Source organism: Mya arenaria, chromosome 12 (genome assembly GCF_026914265.1).
Source record: "Mya arenaria isolate MELC-2E11 chromosome 12, ASM2691426v1".
In the NCBI taxonomy this organism is placed as follows: domain Eukaryota; kingdom Metazoa; phylum Mollusca; class Bivalvia; order Myida; family Myidae; genus Mya; species Mya arenaria.
Window position 1 is genome coordinate 33,800,317 of NC_069133.1, and position 18,759 is coordinate 33,819,075.

Here is an 18,759-nt window from a genome sequence, read left to right on the forward strand (position 1 = left end):
AGTAATCTTATATCATTGGTTTGCAGATATTTACGCAAAATTGCTCTTTCCAGGACAAAAAATAAAAAAGTTGTAAAAATGGTATATCTGTGAGAGTGCAGCTTTAAATCGAACATACCTGAGCTATCGGATCGTTAGTAGTGAAGTTCGTGATTGAAGAATCTGCAGCTGTTAGAGAATTTTTCACCTGAAATGGGCATTGAAAGTTTGTATATGTATTTTTTTTATCAAATGTTGTTGGTAATGTTTTGCTATGAATGTTAAATGTGCACTGTGCTGGCTGTCAGTTAACGTTTTGTGGTCAGTGTGGAACAATATGTTTGTGTATTTTAATAAAAAAGACCTATATGTCATGTATCTTTATAAAAAGATAAACTCAAAACATTTTGGTATTGAATGGTTGGTTATTCGGAGGCACAACATACACCCAATGATCAAAGCATGGCAGTGGCAGTCTCATTAATTGACCTCGAGTATAAATTCAAAGATAACTTCACTATTTCTTCACCATTTTAAATGAAACATAGCGCAGTCTACGCCGCTTACGGAGCCCCACCTTCGGTCTTTTACCAGAGAGTTTAGTTTCTTAAAACACGTCGACAAGCCTTTTCGCAATACGGCCGTGTAACGGAGCACTGTCAACACATTATTTTGGAAACAGGTTTATCGAAGTGTTTGATAAAACTCATCACCTTATAACTCCGGTAATAAAACGAACGTTGGGCATATACTGTCCTTTGTTTCATTTAAATGGTGTAGTAAAAGTTATCTTTGATTTAAGTCTTAATTTTAAGCAAAATGTTGCCTTTCGAGGTAGCATATATGACGTTATTTATCACGTGGTATACACACATTGAAATTGCAAGGCGTTACATACACCCACAGAACAAAGCATGTACGTTTCGGTCTCAGCTTGATCTGGATTGTACACTGAAATTTATGGAAAGGCGGTGTATCGACCGGTCCACGCCCATTCTACCTCGGTCGTGGAAGGGGGGGGGGGCACATTATGGCCTGGCCATACTAAGAACTAATTACGCGTCGATTAAAAAAAACACTTTACACAACACCTAACGCCAGCTACAGTGACAGATCTATAACTCATTTCCCGAAATAATTTACTTTTTTTCTTTATTTCGAATTTAGCAATTGCTTTGAACTTTGGACTTTAAACTTTTATTTAAATACTCATGACCTATTACCGACATACAGAGTTAACAAACAAAATGCAATAATAAAATGGAATGACTGCATGTTGTGAACATTAAAAAGGGAGATGATTACCGTTAAAAATGGATTGGGCGAAATAGCGGATGGTACAGCCGCTTCCATTCTGGCGTTCTCTGTCTTGAATGATTCGTAGGCCTTTATGACTCTTTCCTTGTCTGAAGATGTAATGTGCATAATATCGATACATATTAAACATTTATAATAAATTCATCTTATAAAAACAAAAACAAAAAATAAGAATAAAATAAATAAAAGTGAAAGGTCATTGAATCTGCATTTTATGCAAACATATGTAACATTTTGAAAAAAAGAATGAAATCATGATGCACCAGACGCACATTCGACATTTCCAAAGTATTTCGAGCAGCTTAATTACAATGAGATTAAATGGGCATCATTCCATGTGATTGATTTTACATTTGAAATTATGAACCCAGTTCTATTTTTCATAGTCTTAAGTAATTTGGAAAGAAATTAGTATAAGCAATTACATTGCTTGTTTTCTAATCCATTTTATTTTATTATTGCTGTACTGTTATTTTTGTATATATGAACTGAATAAATATGTTTAATCTAAAGTAATTTTCATCCGAAATACAAGGTTTTTTCAGACATGACTATTTTTTTCACATGTTTTTACTTAAACGAAAACTATGATATATTAAATGAAATAATATTGAGTTTAGTTACCTTTTAGGGTTTACATGTCGTACATATAACTGTTTCAAAATAACATAAAATAATTGAATAAAAATAATTGAACAAACTGGTAATCATTTTATCCAAGGCTCCACCCGAGAGTTCGGCCAAAACGTAGAGGGTGAGGTCGTCTGCCATCCCTGTAACATAGAATAATATCGGTGTGATCAAGTCGTCGTAAAGAGACCCATTAGTGTAAGATTGTTGTAAAGAGATGTACGGGTGTAAGATTGTTGTAAAAAGAGGTTCGTGGGTAAGAGTGTTGTAAAAAGAGGTTCGTGGGTAAGAGTGTTGTAAAAAGAGGTTCGTGGGTAAGAGTGTTGTAAAAAGAGGTTCGTGGGTAAGAGTGTTGTAAAAAGAGGTTCGTGGGTAAGAGTGTTGTAAAAAGAGGTTCGTGTGTAAGAGTGTTGTAAAAAGAGGTTCGTGGGTAAATTTTTGCAAAGAGAGATTCGAGAATAAAATTGTTGTAAAAATAGATAGATAGATTATTTTATTCCTCCAACACTGGAGAGCATACGATACTTATAACATATAATACATTAATATACAGTTGATATACAATCAGAACATAGAAAAGAATAGGAAAATGATATGCATGTCATCAATTTCAGGGTACACAACAATACAAAGAATGGACAATAAATTAAATGTCCCTACACTAAACATGGTCCTGCATTTTAGATAAGAATTAAGACACTGATAAAGGATTGATATTTATAAGTACAGTGAACACAGAAAAATAAGTAGTTACTTTCCCAAAAACAACCAAAATGAACAAGACTTCAAATGAGAGTATGTTTACACACATTATACATGTAATTATATATGCAGTAATTAATTGAGCCAGTGGCCTGCTGAGAAAATGTAGGTATCTTGAAATTATTTACTCGACTACGGTCGCTGAGCGAAAATGATCGGAAACCGGACATCATTTCTAATAATTGTTCTGAATAATGCATTTGACAAAATTCATCAAACTGTTTTGCTGTGAACAATAAAGGTATACGAATGTTACTTTTTGGTAAATATGGTAAAGACAGGTACAAGTGTTAGTTTGTTCTTAAGAAAGTGTGATTAATTGTCTGAGGTTTTCTTTGATTTTTTATGAAAACTCCATATTTCTAGATAAGGGATATTAAGTATTAACAGTGTGTAGTTCTGTATGTTTTAAGTGTAAACTCCATTACTTGTTGCGTTCATCTTGTCCGTGATTGCGTCCCTTGTCTTGTTCATATTAGTTTCGCCGATCGTCGTAACTTGCTGAAATAAGGGACAAATAAATTAAGGTGTTGTTTTTCAGAGCAAAACCTTGTTTTATTAAACTGTTTTGTACAAAATGTATTACAAAGGGAATAAACAAAATGTTCCTTTTCAAAAAATAAAAAATAAGCAAAATCAACTTTGTTGAAACTCTTCAAATACAATGTACGTGGTATTCTAGATTCGAATCAACATATTAAAGCGGTTGAATAGACTAAATTACACGTATTAACAATTTAAATCTGTATTTCAGAACAAAAAAAAACATATGTTAAACCTACAATTGGACAGGGTCCCACAAACAGGCAGATTTCCACAAACTTGCAGGTTTGAGTCTATGTATATGTTGTATGTCACACAAAAGGGCATATAATGTTTTCAAAATCCCACAAAATGGGCATGGGTTTTTACCTCTAATTTGATAACTTATTTTCCCATACCTATTATTATCTTCCATCAGTTTATAACTGTTATATAAGAATAAAAAGCTCCCAAACTCATATTTTAGTTACATATGTTTCATAAGTAATACATTTTGACCTATTGACACTACTGTGTGTTTGTCAGTCCTGCGGGTGTACGAATGTTAATTAATGAAGCTAAAGATTACGCTCTCTAGAAGGTCTAAGAAGGTGTCCACGTCATCCAGGTTATTACCAACTATGTCATTGACCTCTTCAAGAGCATTCGACATCTGATCGTTGGCTACGTACGTGCAAATGTTTCCAACACTTGAAAAAAGACCAATACAATTATGAACAGAAAATAGTATATTGTTCTCAACACATATTACAACCTTACAACTTCACCTAGGAGATAGGTTGTTATAAGCATTTATGATTTATTTTTAACAAATTTTGAGGAAATTTAATAATTATTAAGGGAGTGATCTCTTTCTCATTGCCGTAGGTTCGGTTGGCCGCCTTTCTTTATTTGGCGCCTTTCTCACTTGTTCTTTAGTTTAAATCTGGATCGGACATTTGTTTCCTTTCAATTTAAATGGAAACACCAACAATCAAGAACAATTTAAAAGCCAAGAGGAATAACATTTGTGAAGGTAGAGGGCATCTTATGAGACATTCTACATTTCTTGGTACATCATCTGAATATATGCATGTTTGGTTCAGATATTCAGTTTCATCCTGTAACAGAAATGGCGCGGTATTCATAAAACATCAATTCTTTTTATATCTTCAGTCATATTCTTAAGTTAATTATCTCACTTATCATATGATATTCTAAATTCATAATATCTGAAATAGTTTATTATCATTGATCTGATTCAAAATACATGTACATACTTTCATGTTAAAGAACACTAATTTTACTTTTCTTTTAATTTGACTATGGCAAATATATTTTGACCATTGACTTAAGTTAAGAAAAGACTTAAGATGTTTTATAAATACCGGCCATGATCAATAGTAAGAGTTTTCTTACAATATGAATATTGTAGTTGTAAACAAGATGGCGGAAAATACTCTCCGTTTGCAGTGCATGTTGTCGTCTGCCTCTTGTTCGCGTTTCCCGCCACAATTTCCACACATACGACAGCAACAGAAACAGCAGCCGACAATTGGCATAATGAGGACGAATAGCAGTCCAATCACAATGGCGATGGCATAACCTGCAAACTTCTTGATTACCTGAAGCAACGAGGAAACAAACGTTTTGAAAAGCATGCTATTTGTGGGAACTTATAAATAGATGAATAAAGGGCCGACACAAAATTACCAGCCATTGAATTCCTGCTGAATTATAAACTACAGTACAACCTGTCTTTCCGACCACCTTTTACAAGCGACTACCTGCCTTGTACGACCATTCTAAATTACTATGTGTCACTTATGTACGCTAGCGTAGTTCCATGTATCAATACCCGTTTTACCTGTTAAACCCACATTTTCTGATGACGTTACAAACTATTCTGTGGTGCGTGGTGAAAAAGGCTGGCAAAATTAGCACATGAATATTCATATTCAGCCTCTCGACTATCTCCGAATTTTCTGAGGAGTGTCTCCGGCGTCCAATCAAATGGTCGGAATTAACCTCATACATAACTCATGAATTATTCGAGCAGCCAATTTGCGCATGGTATCCAATTTAGTTAGACATTATAAAAAGACACGGTACCTTGGATGTATCCGATGAACAATCATGTGACTTTTGAATGACTGTTGACCTCATAAGACGTCTGTATCATGTATAACGGGTTTAATGTGTGGATAAAAAATGTGTTAAACGACTATAATAGTCATTGACAAGCTCAGTTCAAATAAAGAACAATACTGCAAACAGCATTTACTTTTATCTATACAATGCATGTGTAATGTTTAAGTCATTTAATTAACATACAATCATAACTCGCTATTTTGAAGCCGTTTGGACCTTGGAAATACTTCGAAATAACGAGCATTCGATGTAACCGAAATACAAAAAGTGTAAACCCGAACCAAAATAAAAGTCAAAAAAGGATTCGACATAACCAGAACATTGAGATAACAATGTCCGACATAGCGAGTTTCGACTGTATAAATAAAATAAGTAAGCAAGTATTTTTTCATTGGATACCTCAAGGTCCGGCCTGCATATCATTTTCAGAAAATATATGTACAATCCAACCCCGTTGACTCGAACTCGCTTGGCTCAAATTCTTCGTTGGCTCGACCGATTTCTGTAGACTGAAGGTAGGCCTTCCCGCTTGGCTCGAATTTTCCAAGGTTCGATGTAATATCGCCGGTCCCTGCGAGTTCGAGCCAACGGGGTTCGACTGTATTCATGCGTTTGTACTTACACCAGTAGGGTCACTTGTTACATATCCAATCCCATCGTCCATGACACCTGTAATATAATAAGTCCCAATTAAATCAAAGTGAAATTGGCATAACATATGAAACATATAAGCATGTTGTCTGGGGTAAATGTATGGTTGTTTATAATTATAATACAAACTACAGGGACAAGCCCAGTTGTCCAATATTCAAAAATAAGGCCTGTTTCTTGTTTCTTAAACGTGCTCGGTGTAAAGCACCGATACACGGGATACAGCTTCCTTGGTTGAAACAGTACTGAGTACAACCCTTCTTATGCCGAGCGATAAGCAAGGAAGCTGGTACTATGTTTTAACGTATTTCGGTTTGACGTGGCCGGGCTTTGAACCCCATACCTACCGCAATCAAAGCGACCGCTCTTCCACATATCGTGGAATTTACGTGGAAGACAGACAAAAATTTCATTAAATTTCGATTTGGAAAAATACGCAAAAAGTTCGAAAGATACATCTGTCGTAATCTATGCGATACATCCATTAATAAGAAGGCAATGCGTTGTACACGACGATATCAATATTATGTTATTTTTTCACAATTTTCTTTTTTCTTGCAATATTTTTATCTGGTGTCTAGTCCCTTTAAAACATAAATATGTAGGAACTTTTGGTTTGCGTTTGGCAAGTTGCGAGGCAACAGTGATTTTCATGTATACGTGAAATCGAACAGGCATTCAAGATAACTTGATAGTTGTTCAAATATTCTGCCGGTGCAAAATTGCTCTTGTTTTTTTTATAACCAATATAATTATCGAGCGATCTTTTTCTGATCGTGATAACCTTTATGGCGTGAATTGCTGATAAATTGCAGCATTTATTTGCTTCGGATTGTAATTTGCAAAGATAATTTTTTTTCTAACGATAATCGGAATTCTTCGAACGTTAAGGATTTTTAGATAACAGCAAAAATTGAGTCTCAAACTGTCAAAACAGGCATTTTCTCATTGTACATGATAAATTGTATGTATACATCGTCAAGGAAAACTGGAGCACAAAAGCCTCGTTATCTATCTGCCATTAAATGCCCATGGTGACGGTCGGTTTGTATCTCTAAACAGTTATAAATTAGCCATTTGCTACATTACTCGTATCAATAAGTTTAACGAATATTGTGTCGAAGGTCCCGATAGTCTAAATATCTCCGGGTAGCTCATAATGAGTCAAATGATAAAAACAAGGCCGCACCACAATATCGCAGCAGGAAGTGGCAACTTATTACCTACTCAATCAAAAACGATCGGATCAATTTATAATTGATTATAGTACGATATTTTGGGATTCACTCCTGTCACTATACGAGTAGTTCCATGTGATTGTAATATGTCATTTTGAAAGTAATTTCTGTAACTGCACAACACCGATTTCAAAATGATTCTTATATGATATTTTGAAATTCACTCCTGTCACTGCTCAGTGTAAAGATTTATATATAATGTGCCATTTTAGTAATGTCTGCTACTGTACAACAAATATTCCTATATAGCTAAAGAACTTCAGCGAACACGTTATATATTACCTTTTTGGATGTGTTTAATGCGTTGTAAACATCCAAAAAAATAAATATCAACATTAAAGTTATGGAAGCCAGAACTAATTCCTATATGATTCTAATATAGCGTTTTAAAAACAAATCTGCCACTACAACACATATTTTTATGTGACTCTTCCTTTGTAAGTTCCACAGATACACTTATGATCTGCAGTATTCCTAACAAGAGGGGAGACAACTGTTTCAGCTGTATTTGTTTTATTTAAATACATGAGCACATCATCAAATAGTTCACCTTTAAAAGTTAACAACGGTCTCCTTTATCCCGTTGTTAACAAAGTTACAAAGACAAGTTTAAGAGAAGGACTTTGATTGGTATTTAATATTCAACTTAAGTTAATTTAATGGTCATACATCTTTGACTTCATTCACTCTATTGGTCAGTTATTAATAACAAGTAATCCGATTAGCTACATCGTTCTTAGATCCAATTAAGAACAATATTGAATACCAGCCTTGAGCAGCGAAACAACTGGATATTGTTAAGATATTCTGTAATATCTATCATTATATATATATTACCGAAGTCATTATCTAAAGTCATATTTTTTCTGATAACCCCTGTGATTGAAACAGTTAATAAATTATGTGATTTAAAATGTAATTTAAAATGATAAATGAAAATATGTTCGACATTCCTGCAAAGTCATGGCGTAAATGATAGCAATTTATTTGAGTCTTTTACATTATGTACGTAGGAACTTGTGAGTATCTTACATAGTTATATTCTCTATTGCATCGCGATTTGCTTGCATTAAATGTTTGTTCTGTTAATGATTTTTCTTGTTTTGTTTTGTTTTCCTTTTACCAAAAAAGATTGCAAGTTTTAATCCTTAGATCATGCCTCACATCAAACTTAAGAGCATTACATTGCCTTTGTCAAGAACGTTTACTGACGTTTTCAACGTTACTTCCGTTTTCAACGTTACTGAAATTTCACTGGATAGTTTGCCAAAAATATTCAAATAAGCAAAACCATATGGGCATAAGTGTAGTGTTCCTGGTGACCTCTTGGAGTTGCCGTTGCTTTTAAATTCATCATTACTGCTGCTACTTGGATTTTGAATTAACAGCAAACGTTGTGTTAGTAGCTATGTGCATGTCTTTGTTAGCGGTTTTGGTGATGAAAATTATGTTGGTGCTACTACCTACGCAGCTGCAACGTTAAAGCTTATATTTTTGATACGTCAACGAAAATCAGAACACAATAGCCTCGCGAGTTATATAGCACTAGTAGAAGTTTTTGCTTGACCAAATGGTTACAAGAAAAACGCTGATGCATACCATCAAGTTGGTGCAATAAAAAAGAAGAAAAATCATGCATCTATATCACCAGTGAAAAGTTTGAGTGTACTTAAATGATAAAATATTTACATGAATTCGAATGACATTATTGTTGATAATACTGTAACATTTTACATGTATTAATTTGTAAATAAACTTTACACCAATGAGTACATGAATAGGGAAGAAAGGGTTATACATTATGAGGAAACAATCTGGAAATTATTCTTTTCAATGTTGTGCAGAACAAACACTTAAGCGTAATGTTAGCTTTTCAAAACCCACTTATGTGGTTGCTCGCCAAGGGAGATTACTGCGTCGGAGATTGAGAAACATATAGGACATTGTAATGGTGCCGTGTAACCTTCAGAGGTTCAGAGAAAAGTTGGCATTTAAACCAAAAAAAATATATCATAATATACATGTCCGTTATAACTTTAGATCTCATTATTATTAAAATATTTTTTTTAAACTAAACCATGACATTTGATTGCGCAATATGGAAAATATCAACGGCATAAATCTTCCGAAATTTACGAACCGGTCCCTTGTTAAATTATCTTTTGGTCAATATAAAATATAGTCGGCACCCACTAATGCATCAGACCTTGATGTATCATTCATAGCAAAATAGCACGAATATAATTGAGTAACTTATTGTAATGCCCCGAAATTTCAAGGAACTTGCGGTAGCTAAAAAATCAACAACCCAAAATCACATGGTATGACCCCCATTTCAATTAAACCGAAGCCCCGGCAGTGCTGGAGGTGTGGCTTTTAGCAGGTGTGTAGAATGAAGGCTGTATTTCGAAAAACACATGTTTAATCAGCATTATTTGAATGGATAAATTGCAGACGAGCAAATAAATGAGTAACAATTTAAAAGTTGATCAAATACTCTGCACCTGCAAGCATGTTCTTATCAACTATAATCGACATCCTTATTTGGTGATCTTGTCATATTAACTTTATTTTTATTTTTTAATTGCATAAAATAAAACATTTATATTATTAAATAAGTAATTTAAAATGATATATGGAACCATATTCGGAGTTCCTCGAATATTAGGGTGATAACTTTCATTTTGTTACGTGGGTAATACAAAATGAAGCATTTATATCATTCGTATATTTTTTAATCATGCAAGTTATCATGTTTAACGTTTAAGTTTGAATTTTTTATACCTGTTTCTAATATTTAAAGCTGCACTCTCTGAGATTTACCGCTTTGACATTTTTTTTTTCTTGGAATTTTGTTTCATTCACTTTTCTTTAACCGTTTGTAACGGTTTAAACCATAAAACAAAAGAATGACCGCACCGATAGCTGAGTGGAAGAGCGTTCGCTTCGGGTCCAACAGGTAAGGGTTCAAAGCCCGGCCGTGTCAAACCGAAACACGTTAAAATATAGTACCACCCCCTTGCTTAGCGCTTGGCACAAAAAGGGTAGTACTTGGAAAATGGTGTACTCAGTACTGTTTCAACCCAGAAAAGTTGTTTTCTGTGTATCAGTGCTTTACACCGAGCATGTTAAAGAATGAGTCAGTTTCAGGCGAGCAAATAAATGAGTAACAATTTGACAGTTGATCAAATACTCTGCACCTGCAAGCATGTTCTTATCAACTATAAACGACATCCTTATTTGGTGATCTTGTCATATTAACTTTATTTTTATTTTTTTTATTACATAAAATGAAGCATTTATATTATTAATTAAGTAATTTAAAATTATATATGGAACCATATTCGGAGTTCCTCGAATGTTAGGGTGATAGGGGTAGCAAAATATTAGGTTTCTATAACTCGACAAAAACTAGTCAAAGATTTAGGCGTATATTTTGCTCCTATTGTGTTAAAAGGCCTAGTTTATGCACCAGTCAATTGTACCTGACTCCGCCACAGATAAAGAAGTTTTATCCCATGGACAAGGAGACTCCTGTAATCATGTATAGAAATTTAATTAAAATCGAAGAATATCATATACTGGCAATGAGCTTGAACAATGTTTACAAGTATTTTCCCACGAGACCTTTAGTCTAAAGGTAAAAAATATGTGTACGCGAAATTTGGACGTTTCGTGCCCAAATATATTGTCGATGTGTCGTTCTAACCATAGCAAATCTTGGGAAATCCGTTCCTTTTTTAAATAGACATAGGGCGTTCCCTTGCCACTGGAATATTTACTTTGAGCCTTTCGTATTGGTACACAAATTAAACAGCAGTATGTTTAAATGAACATTTCATTTAACCTCTCCAGTCAACATGACAAAGTACAGAGGCATCCTGCAAATCGTCCCATGCAGAAATGTCAGTGCTTTGATTTCTTCATGGTGATAAAATAGCCCTTTGATATAATACTGGTATCGCAGTGACGTACACACATCATTGATTGATTTGTGGTTATTGGTTCTTCGAAAAGTAACTCCGGGTAACTGATAATGAAAAATGATAAGAGCAAGCCCTGATCACAATATCACAGGCATTAAATTCTCAACCAAAAACGATGGAATTCATTTCTATTTGATTTTAGTATGACATTTTGGGAGTCATCCATGTCACTTTACAACTCCGCGTTTAGCAACTTAAGGCGCTATCGTGAATGCACAAGAAAAGTTGTAGACAAGGACCTTGCAAGCGTATTGTTCAAATAAATCCACGTACCATGGTAACAACAGTGACAACAACAAAATGTCCAGACAATAATCTTATCTTAATCAGGTATTAACTAGTCAACCAAAAACGATGGGATATATGCCGACTTGATTCTAATGTGACATTCTGAAAGTCGTTCCTGTCAGTTTGGCTACTCACGGGGGCAACCGCGAGTACACAAGGCAAAGAGCAAGCACAACAACTGGATATTCTCCAAACATTCAGCAATATCTGCCATTCAATATATATCTAGAGATATGTTTTCAAGATAACCTCTGTGATTTCAAATGCTGATATATGGTGGCCTTTGATGTGATTTAATATGCAATTACTATGAAATTCCTCGAATGTCTGGGAGTTAATGGTATTTAATTCTCAAAAGTCAACATCTTCTCAACAATATCCTTTATTGTAATGCTCATTTAATGTTGTTGTTGTTGTTGCTGCTGTTGTTGCTGCTGTTGCTGCTGATGTTGTTGTTGTGTATGTTTGCCAACATAGTTTTGCGCTTCTTTAACTGATTTTTTCATATAGCTATTAAACGAGAAACCCATATATAAAGGCTAATATTTTTTACCAGAACACAAATCGTTTACGTTTCTTTGTTATTATCAGTGAAGTCAAGTTAGTTAATCATAACAATGCATTAAACATTAATACGATTCTCTTGCGCAATTATCAAGTGTATAACTATAGTGCCACTTTTTAAATTATTTGTACAAACTGGAACACAAATTCCTCGCTAGCTATGACACATTAGAACCAGTCGTAACCAAAGTCTTGATTTTTATGAGACCTCTGACGTACGATATCATTTAGTAATTTATTGTAATCTTTTTTGTCAAAATTTCAAGCATATCTCCGGGTAGCTATAATCAAAACAAGACCAGACCCCAATTTCTCAGCAGGAAGTAACCAGTTTTTAACTACCCAGCCAAACGATTTGATCAATTTATAATTGATTATAGTAGGGCATTTTGAAAATTACTTCTGTCTCTCGGACGACACGTTTGTCTAACTCAGCATTTTACAAATCTTAAGTGTCACTCAGTAGTTTTCAACAATGTACGATGGCTGTTTAGATGATAACGATGCTTGAATTCGATAAATATGATCCTTATGGTTTACTCGCCGTACTGATAACATTTTAAAGACTTAAAAAGGTTATTGATACCAAAGGATATTTAATAAAATCTGTGTTGATGGCCATAAATCATTCTCTGTACGTGCTGAACCCATCGACTGAATAGGCATTGTAATAATGTGATACATGGTTAAGCTGGGGTGGGTCCAGGAGCAATCGGAAATCCTCGGTTATTTTCAATCGAAAACAACCGTAAATCAGTAGAGGTAGTTCATAGAATTAATAATAATAATAATAATAATTAGTTGTTGTATTTAAAGGTGTAATTTGTAATACTAAGTTCACATTTATTCCCAGTATATTGTATTATTGCATAAATAATTAAAATTCCTAAGAGTGAAGTCCGTAAGTTTAACTGCTAAATTTAAATTACTGCGCGATCTACTTGCAGCGTAGTTAAATGAAAATAATTCTGACATTGTAAGACGTCCATATACATCCGAGGTTGTTTTCGACGGGAAATTGCGGACGATAGCCCCAGGAGTTGGTCATTCCAGGACCCCACGGGACGATACTGAAGAACCTTTTTGAATGACACAAGATTAGGCCAATCCAGGACCCGAGTGAACGATTGAAACGAAATCTCTTGAACAGCCAATGGACTGGGCCATCCCTGACCATAGTGGATGATAAGAACAAACAATCTTGAACAGTGATGGGTTCGGGCTTCTCCATGACTCGAGGGAGTCATAAGAACATGTGTTTTTGAACAGTCATCGGATTGGGCTGTTGGCTAGAGTACATCTAGCATAACTCTAGGGCTATCTGTTGAGACAAAACAAGTTTTAAAGACTTGCTTAAAACCCTATTTTTTTGTTTTATAGTTCTGGTGGCCATGCGTTTCACCAACCTTGGACCATTTGAACAAAATAGATGGAGGTGAATGGAAAAAAAAATCACCAGGTAAAATATGAAAATGCCCAACCATATCTAATGAGGAATTAAAAAAGTTTAATGTTAGTTTAGGATAGTTTTGACGTCGCACACAACAAACCGGGCGGTCGAAGAACTACAAACCATGAAGTGGCGGACACACTAGCTCACCATGAGGACTTTGTTTGCCATTCTTATTCATCAGAGGTTCGATCGTGATAAATCTAACGCATAGGATCATCACTCTGGTGTACGAAAATGTTGTTTGCAAGTGAACTAAAAGAGTGAAACTTTTTGGACAGAAAACGCTAATCAACATGTCTTGCTATATCTATGTGAGTGTACACTAAACTGTTGACATTGATAAACCTGTATCAACACAAATGAGATATGCCCTCCTCTTGAAAAGAAAAGTGCGCTCAACGTCTGATCTGCTCGTCTGCTTTGTAAAATAAACAACTTGATGTGATTTTACTAAATTCTGGATGGACATAAATTTTCCTGGCATGATTTGTTTAAAATGGCCAAATTATAATAATCACGGTTGTGGTTACGGCATCGTCAGATACCTCCAAAACACTTCTGCGCTATGCTTCGCTGTGTACCATGAGTGGTCTGGTTAGGGAAATTTCGTAATCAGGCAGAATTAATAAGGCAATTTATTGGATCCACATGCACAGACACACAGTAATATATGATATTATTTTTTATCATTATTGGAAATAAAAGCCATTGGCCCTATATTTGTATAGGTGATACAGTTTTTCTTGTTTTCTCGTTATGTTCTATTTTCTTGGCAACATTTATGTTATTATGTGTATGTAAGTAATCTAAAAAGCGATATATAGTACTTACTTTGTACAGAATTAACTAACTTAAAATTAATAAACGGTTGTAAAAGTTTGTCAGCTTGTAACACTTACCACAAAATTATTTTATTTTGGCCCTTTGTGATAACCATTTAATGGAAGGGAATAAAATATCAAAATTATATGTATATTATATTTCATGTAGATGGAAACAATGGATGGCCTTTGATGCCTGCGTTGTCTGAGGTCTGGTTAATCACCTGTTTTTTTTGCAGGGAAGGCAACACAATTTTGTAAAAAAGAAAACCAGTACAAAATAGAGGTATCCCCATGACACTATAAACAAATAGTCATTGTTTGTATAGACCAGATAAAAAATATTTTTGATTATGTTTTTTGACCAGAAAAGAGGAAATCAGATGAAAAGCGGAAAATTGGCATCTCAATTTAAACATTAGAATCGAAGAATATGCTTAAAATTTAATAATTGTTATTACGCCCAGAATAGATAGTTTATTATGGAACATAGCATTCGTAAGCACACATATATATATAATCAAAGTTACATGATCAAATAAGGTAAAGATGAACAGAAACACTTCCACATGCAATTATGTAGATACTAAGGTGTTAGTACTGATTACAAAATAACAAGCCTTTTTTCGAAGCCAACCATTGTGTTTAGAGAAGAGTGAGTATATCCACCTAATCCACATAATAACATACATTCATAATAATAATAATAATAATAATCAAAGCGTTATTTAAAGTAAATTAGGCCAAGAGACCACATTGGGGACCAGACCGCTCGACTGGAATTAGAGACCTAATTTCAAGAGTTCAAATCGGGGACCAGATCGCTCGATTAGTATCAGAGACCAAACTTCAAGAGGTCAAATTGGGGACCAGACCGCTCGACTAGAACCAGAGACCAAACTTCAAGCAACTGTGCTTAATGCTTCGCTTGAATATTAAGCGATCTGTTGGTGTTGTTGTTGGTGGTGGTGGTTGCGGTGTCGTTGTTGTTGTTGTTGTTGTTCTTGTTATGTTGCTGTTGTTGTTGTCATTGTTTTTGTTGTTGTTATTGTTGCTGCTGTTGTTGTTGTTGTAGTTGTTGTTCTTAATGTTGTTCTTTATGTTGTTTTTATGTTGTTGTTGTTGTTGTTGTTGTTGTTATTTCATTTGATTTCATTAGTTGAGTAGCTAAAACTGATCACCTTAATTATTAATTGCATACTGCAAGTCGAGTACTTTATTGGATGGGGTTCAACTTGTCATGTTCATGATTTATGAGCTTTTTAGGCGATGAGTTTATGCAACAAACATTTGAAAGCTATTAGTGTTTTACACATTTCTCTTCGGAAGTTTTGTCAAATTTCAAGGGTTAATCCTTAAACAGGCTCAATATAGGCTGATGCATTTTTAATGATCAAAACTAAACAGGCAAATGCTTTTGTACAGATCAAAAAGTCTTAGCGATAATTTGGTGCATTTTTACCTAGGGATTTTGTGGCCATGTAGCTAATAATTAAAAAACATTTATAAGGGCTTTATATATGCTCTTTTTTGTGTCATCAATAGAGTCAAATGAGTTAAACATTCTTCTTCATAACAAGTAATAAAAAAGCCTAAACCTATATCACGCCACCAACATGAATGTTCATTGGTTCAGGACTGGTCACGCGGTGACCGCAATGTTTTTTTCACATGGGTCATTAATCTTTATATCGTACGAAAATGGCGTCTGATGAATAAAAAAAACATTTCCTAGATTATCTTGGCGTCTTGATCAATGTAAAGAGGTTTAGGACTTGATATATACGTTACGGGGTTAGAAGGTGACCAGTCATGTGATATACGGGGCGCAGGAAACCATATTCGGGTTCCTCTACTTCGTATATCGCATATCGGGTCAGCTACTAAGTCTGTAACTTATAACTTTGTGCCCCTTTAGGTTCATGTCATAAAACAAACTCAACTGAAAATCATTTCTTTACTAATATTTCGCTTAAAAAAATCTAGTTGTTTTTGTCAAAAGTCCACTGTGCAAAATAATGATAAAAACTGTTTGTCTTCATACAACATTTGTTTATAAATACGTTTTTTACAACAATTTCATTCGGGTAAATATTTTGTTCTAAATTCTTGAAGAAAAACATACTCTGTATGAAATTTATAACATATACCCTGCAACCAATGTTTATGCCCCCACAAAGTGGCGGCATATAGGGTTGCCCTTGTCCGTACGTACGTCTGTCTGTCTGTACGTACGTACGTCCCGAAGATTGTTTCCGATCTAATTCTTGAAAACCGTTTGTCCAATCCTCACCAAACTTTAAACATATGTTTGTGACCATAATATCTTGATCAAGTTCGATAGTCATGGAAATCGCTTTAGTCATTTAGGAGTTACGGCCCTTTTTTGCCAAAAATACTTCAAAAATATATGTTTCCAATCTAATTCTTGAAAAGTATGTGTCCAATCCTCACCAAACTTTACATACATGATTGTGACCATAATATCTTGATCAAGTTCGATAGCCATGGAAATCGCTTTAATCATTTAGGAGTTAGGGCCCTTTATTTCCCAACAATACTTAAAAAATATCATCTCGATGTAAATGAGATGTGGATCCAACAAGTTTTTTCCTGCCTGAATGGCGCCATATAACCTATACAGTCTTGCGATGCCGTAAAACCCAACTCAACTCAACTTATCCTATATGTGCAGATTATCCTGAATAATCATTATGGCTTATTTTCTGTGACAAAAAATCGAAGTGGGGGCATCCGTGTCCTATGGACACATTTCTAGTTTTTATTTGTTTCAACTTACAATAATTTTTCACTTTTTTCCGGAGAAAAAAATATAACTAAAATATGTATATTAAGCCTTTTTTAAAAAGTACATGTCTAGAATAAAAATAATATATACTTTTTATGAAGTCCGTCGGGAACTCGGGAAGCGCGCTATTGATGAAGCTCCGCGAGAAGTCGTAAAGCGGACCCATGCCGCCGTTGTCATAATTAGTCTCCCCCGCCTTATAGTTAGCGTCCGTCGGCAGTGGCTCCAGTTCCGTCTCGATGACGTTGACTGATGACGTCAACGTCGAAAGTAGAATCAGCGCCGCGCAACATGAGAGCATCTTACAAAAGGAAACTGGCATTTTTTTCTATAAGTTTCGGTGTGTTTCCAATTAAAAATATTAATTAGTCATATGATCATTAATTTGGAAAAAAGTTCAATTATTGAATAGCCTTGAGGAAGTCAAAAACACTAATTGTCCAACGTCCTTTTTTGTTTAAAAAACCCTGATATATCACCAAGAAAACTCTATAGTTTGACATCTACTCCTAAAACAATTCTGTTTTATAATGAGATTTCTGTTCCTTCCACAATTATTTTGTCGGTTCTGCGCGACGCTTTAACAAGGAAGTTTGGAACCTAGTAACGCGATAATAATCAGCGCATCCGGTCCACGTTATAATTCAAGCACATTTCATTTTCGCAGGCTTCTTTCCTCATATGTAAGCACAAAGTTTATGAATGCCGATTTAAAAAAAACAATTAATTGAAATTAGATACAGTATTTGCTTCTCTCTCACTCGTTTCTATACTTTCAAAATCAATTTGATATTGATATATGCCCCTTATCACTACCGAATCCTCCAAAAGGATTTAGGGAAAGGCCGGTTTGATAAAAATAATTGAAGATCGCTGAACAGTTTTATTCCATGGGATCACCTTTATTGACATAATGTATCCATATTTTCACCATGCGGAGTTTTCCATGAATTTTTATTTCGCAAGAGAAACGTCGGAAAAAATGGCCACTGTATCATTTGCAAATATTTACTCATGTACTTAAGTATCATCAACCTTATGCGGATGTGTTGGTTTAATCTTAAGTTTATGATACAAACGCGACACTGTACGTATAGCAGTAACCAGTAGTTCTGTAGTAATGCTTTTGAAATTAAGATGCACTCTTATTCCAAAATAAGATTTACTAAAATTTAATACAATTGTTTTCTTATACCAAAATGAATGAATATATGTCGAAAACAATGGTTCTTATGAAGGACGGAGTTTTTATTGGAAAGAAGGTGCAGAAAACACGGTATTTCTACCTTATGACACTACGAGTATAGCAGACCACAGTAAATCTTTTAGCATTCACCAATCATTTGATATTTTTGCGTATTCAGCTATTAAATACAAGGTCACAAAGTTTGTTATCAGTAATATAAATGGTTTCCATAAATGCATTATTTGTAAGTAGTAAAAGGTTTAGCACTCAAAATGTATGTTTGTTATACATGTTATACATGTGTATGTATTGATTTTGAGTAAGAGTGTCACTTTAAACATCATCAATGACTCAAAACGAGCAGTTAAAGGGACTCGCTCATGGATTGTTATCATGTTTTTT

At 34.5% G+C, this 18,759-nt stretch overlaps 1 protein-coding gene across 1 annotated transcript in view; it reads right to left on the reverse strand.

Moving 5' to 3' along the window:
- Positions 1 to 18,155, reverse strand: part of LOC128210297 (prominin-1-A-like) — a 46,891-nt gene extending 28,736 nt beyond the window's left edge. The window contains exons 1-8 of the mRNA XM_052914563.1: positions 17,262 to 18,155; positions 5,984 to 6,030; positions 4,630 to 4,835; positions 3,800 to 3,920; positions 3,117 to 3,189; positions 1,998 to 2,069; positions 1,285 to 1,385; positions 119 to 187 (exon numbers count right to left, since the gene is read on the reverse strand). Coding sequence (XP_052770523.1) covers positions 119 to 187; positions 1,285 to 1,385; positions 1,998 to 2,069; positions 3,117 to 3,189; positions 3,800 to 3,920; positions 4,630 to 4,835; positions 5,984 to 6,030; positions 17,262 to 17,493 — 921 coding nt within the window. The 5' untranslated portion in view covers positions 17,494 to 18,155. The remainder of the gene's footprint in view (positions 1 to 118; positions 188 to 1,284; positions 1,386 to 1,997; positions 2,070 to 3,116; positions 3,190 to 3,799; positions 3,921 to 4,629; positions 4,836 to 5,983; positions 6,031 to 17,261) is intronic.
- Between the last annotated feature and the right edge of the window lie 604 nt (positions 18,156 to 18,759).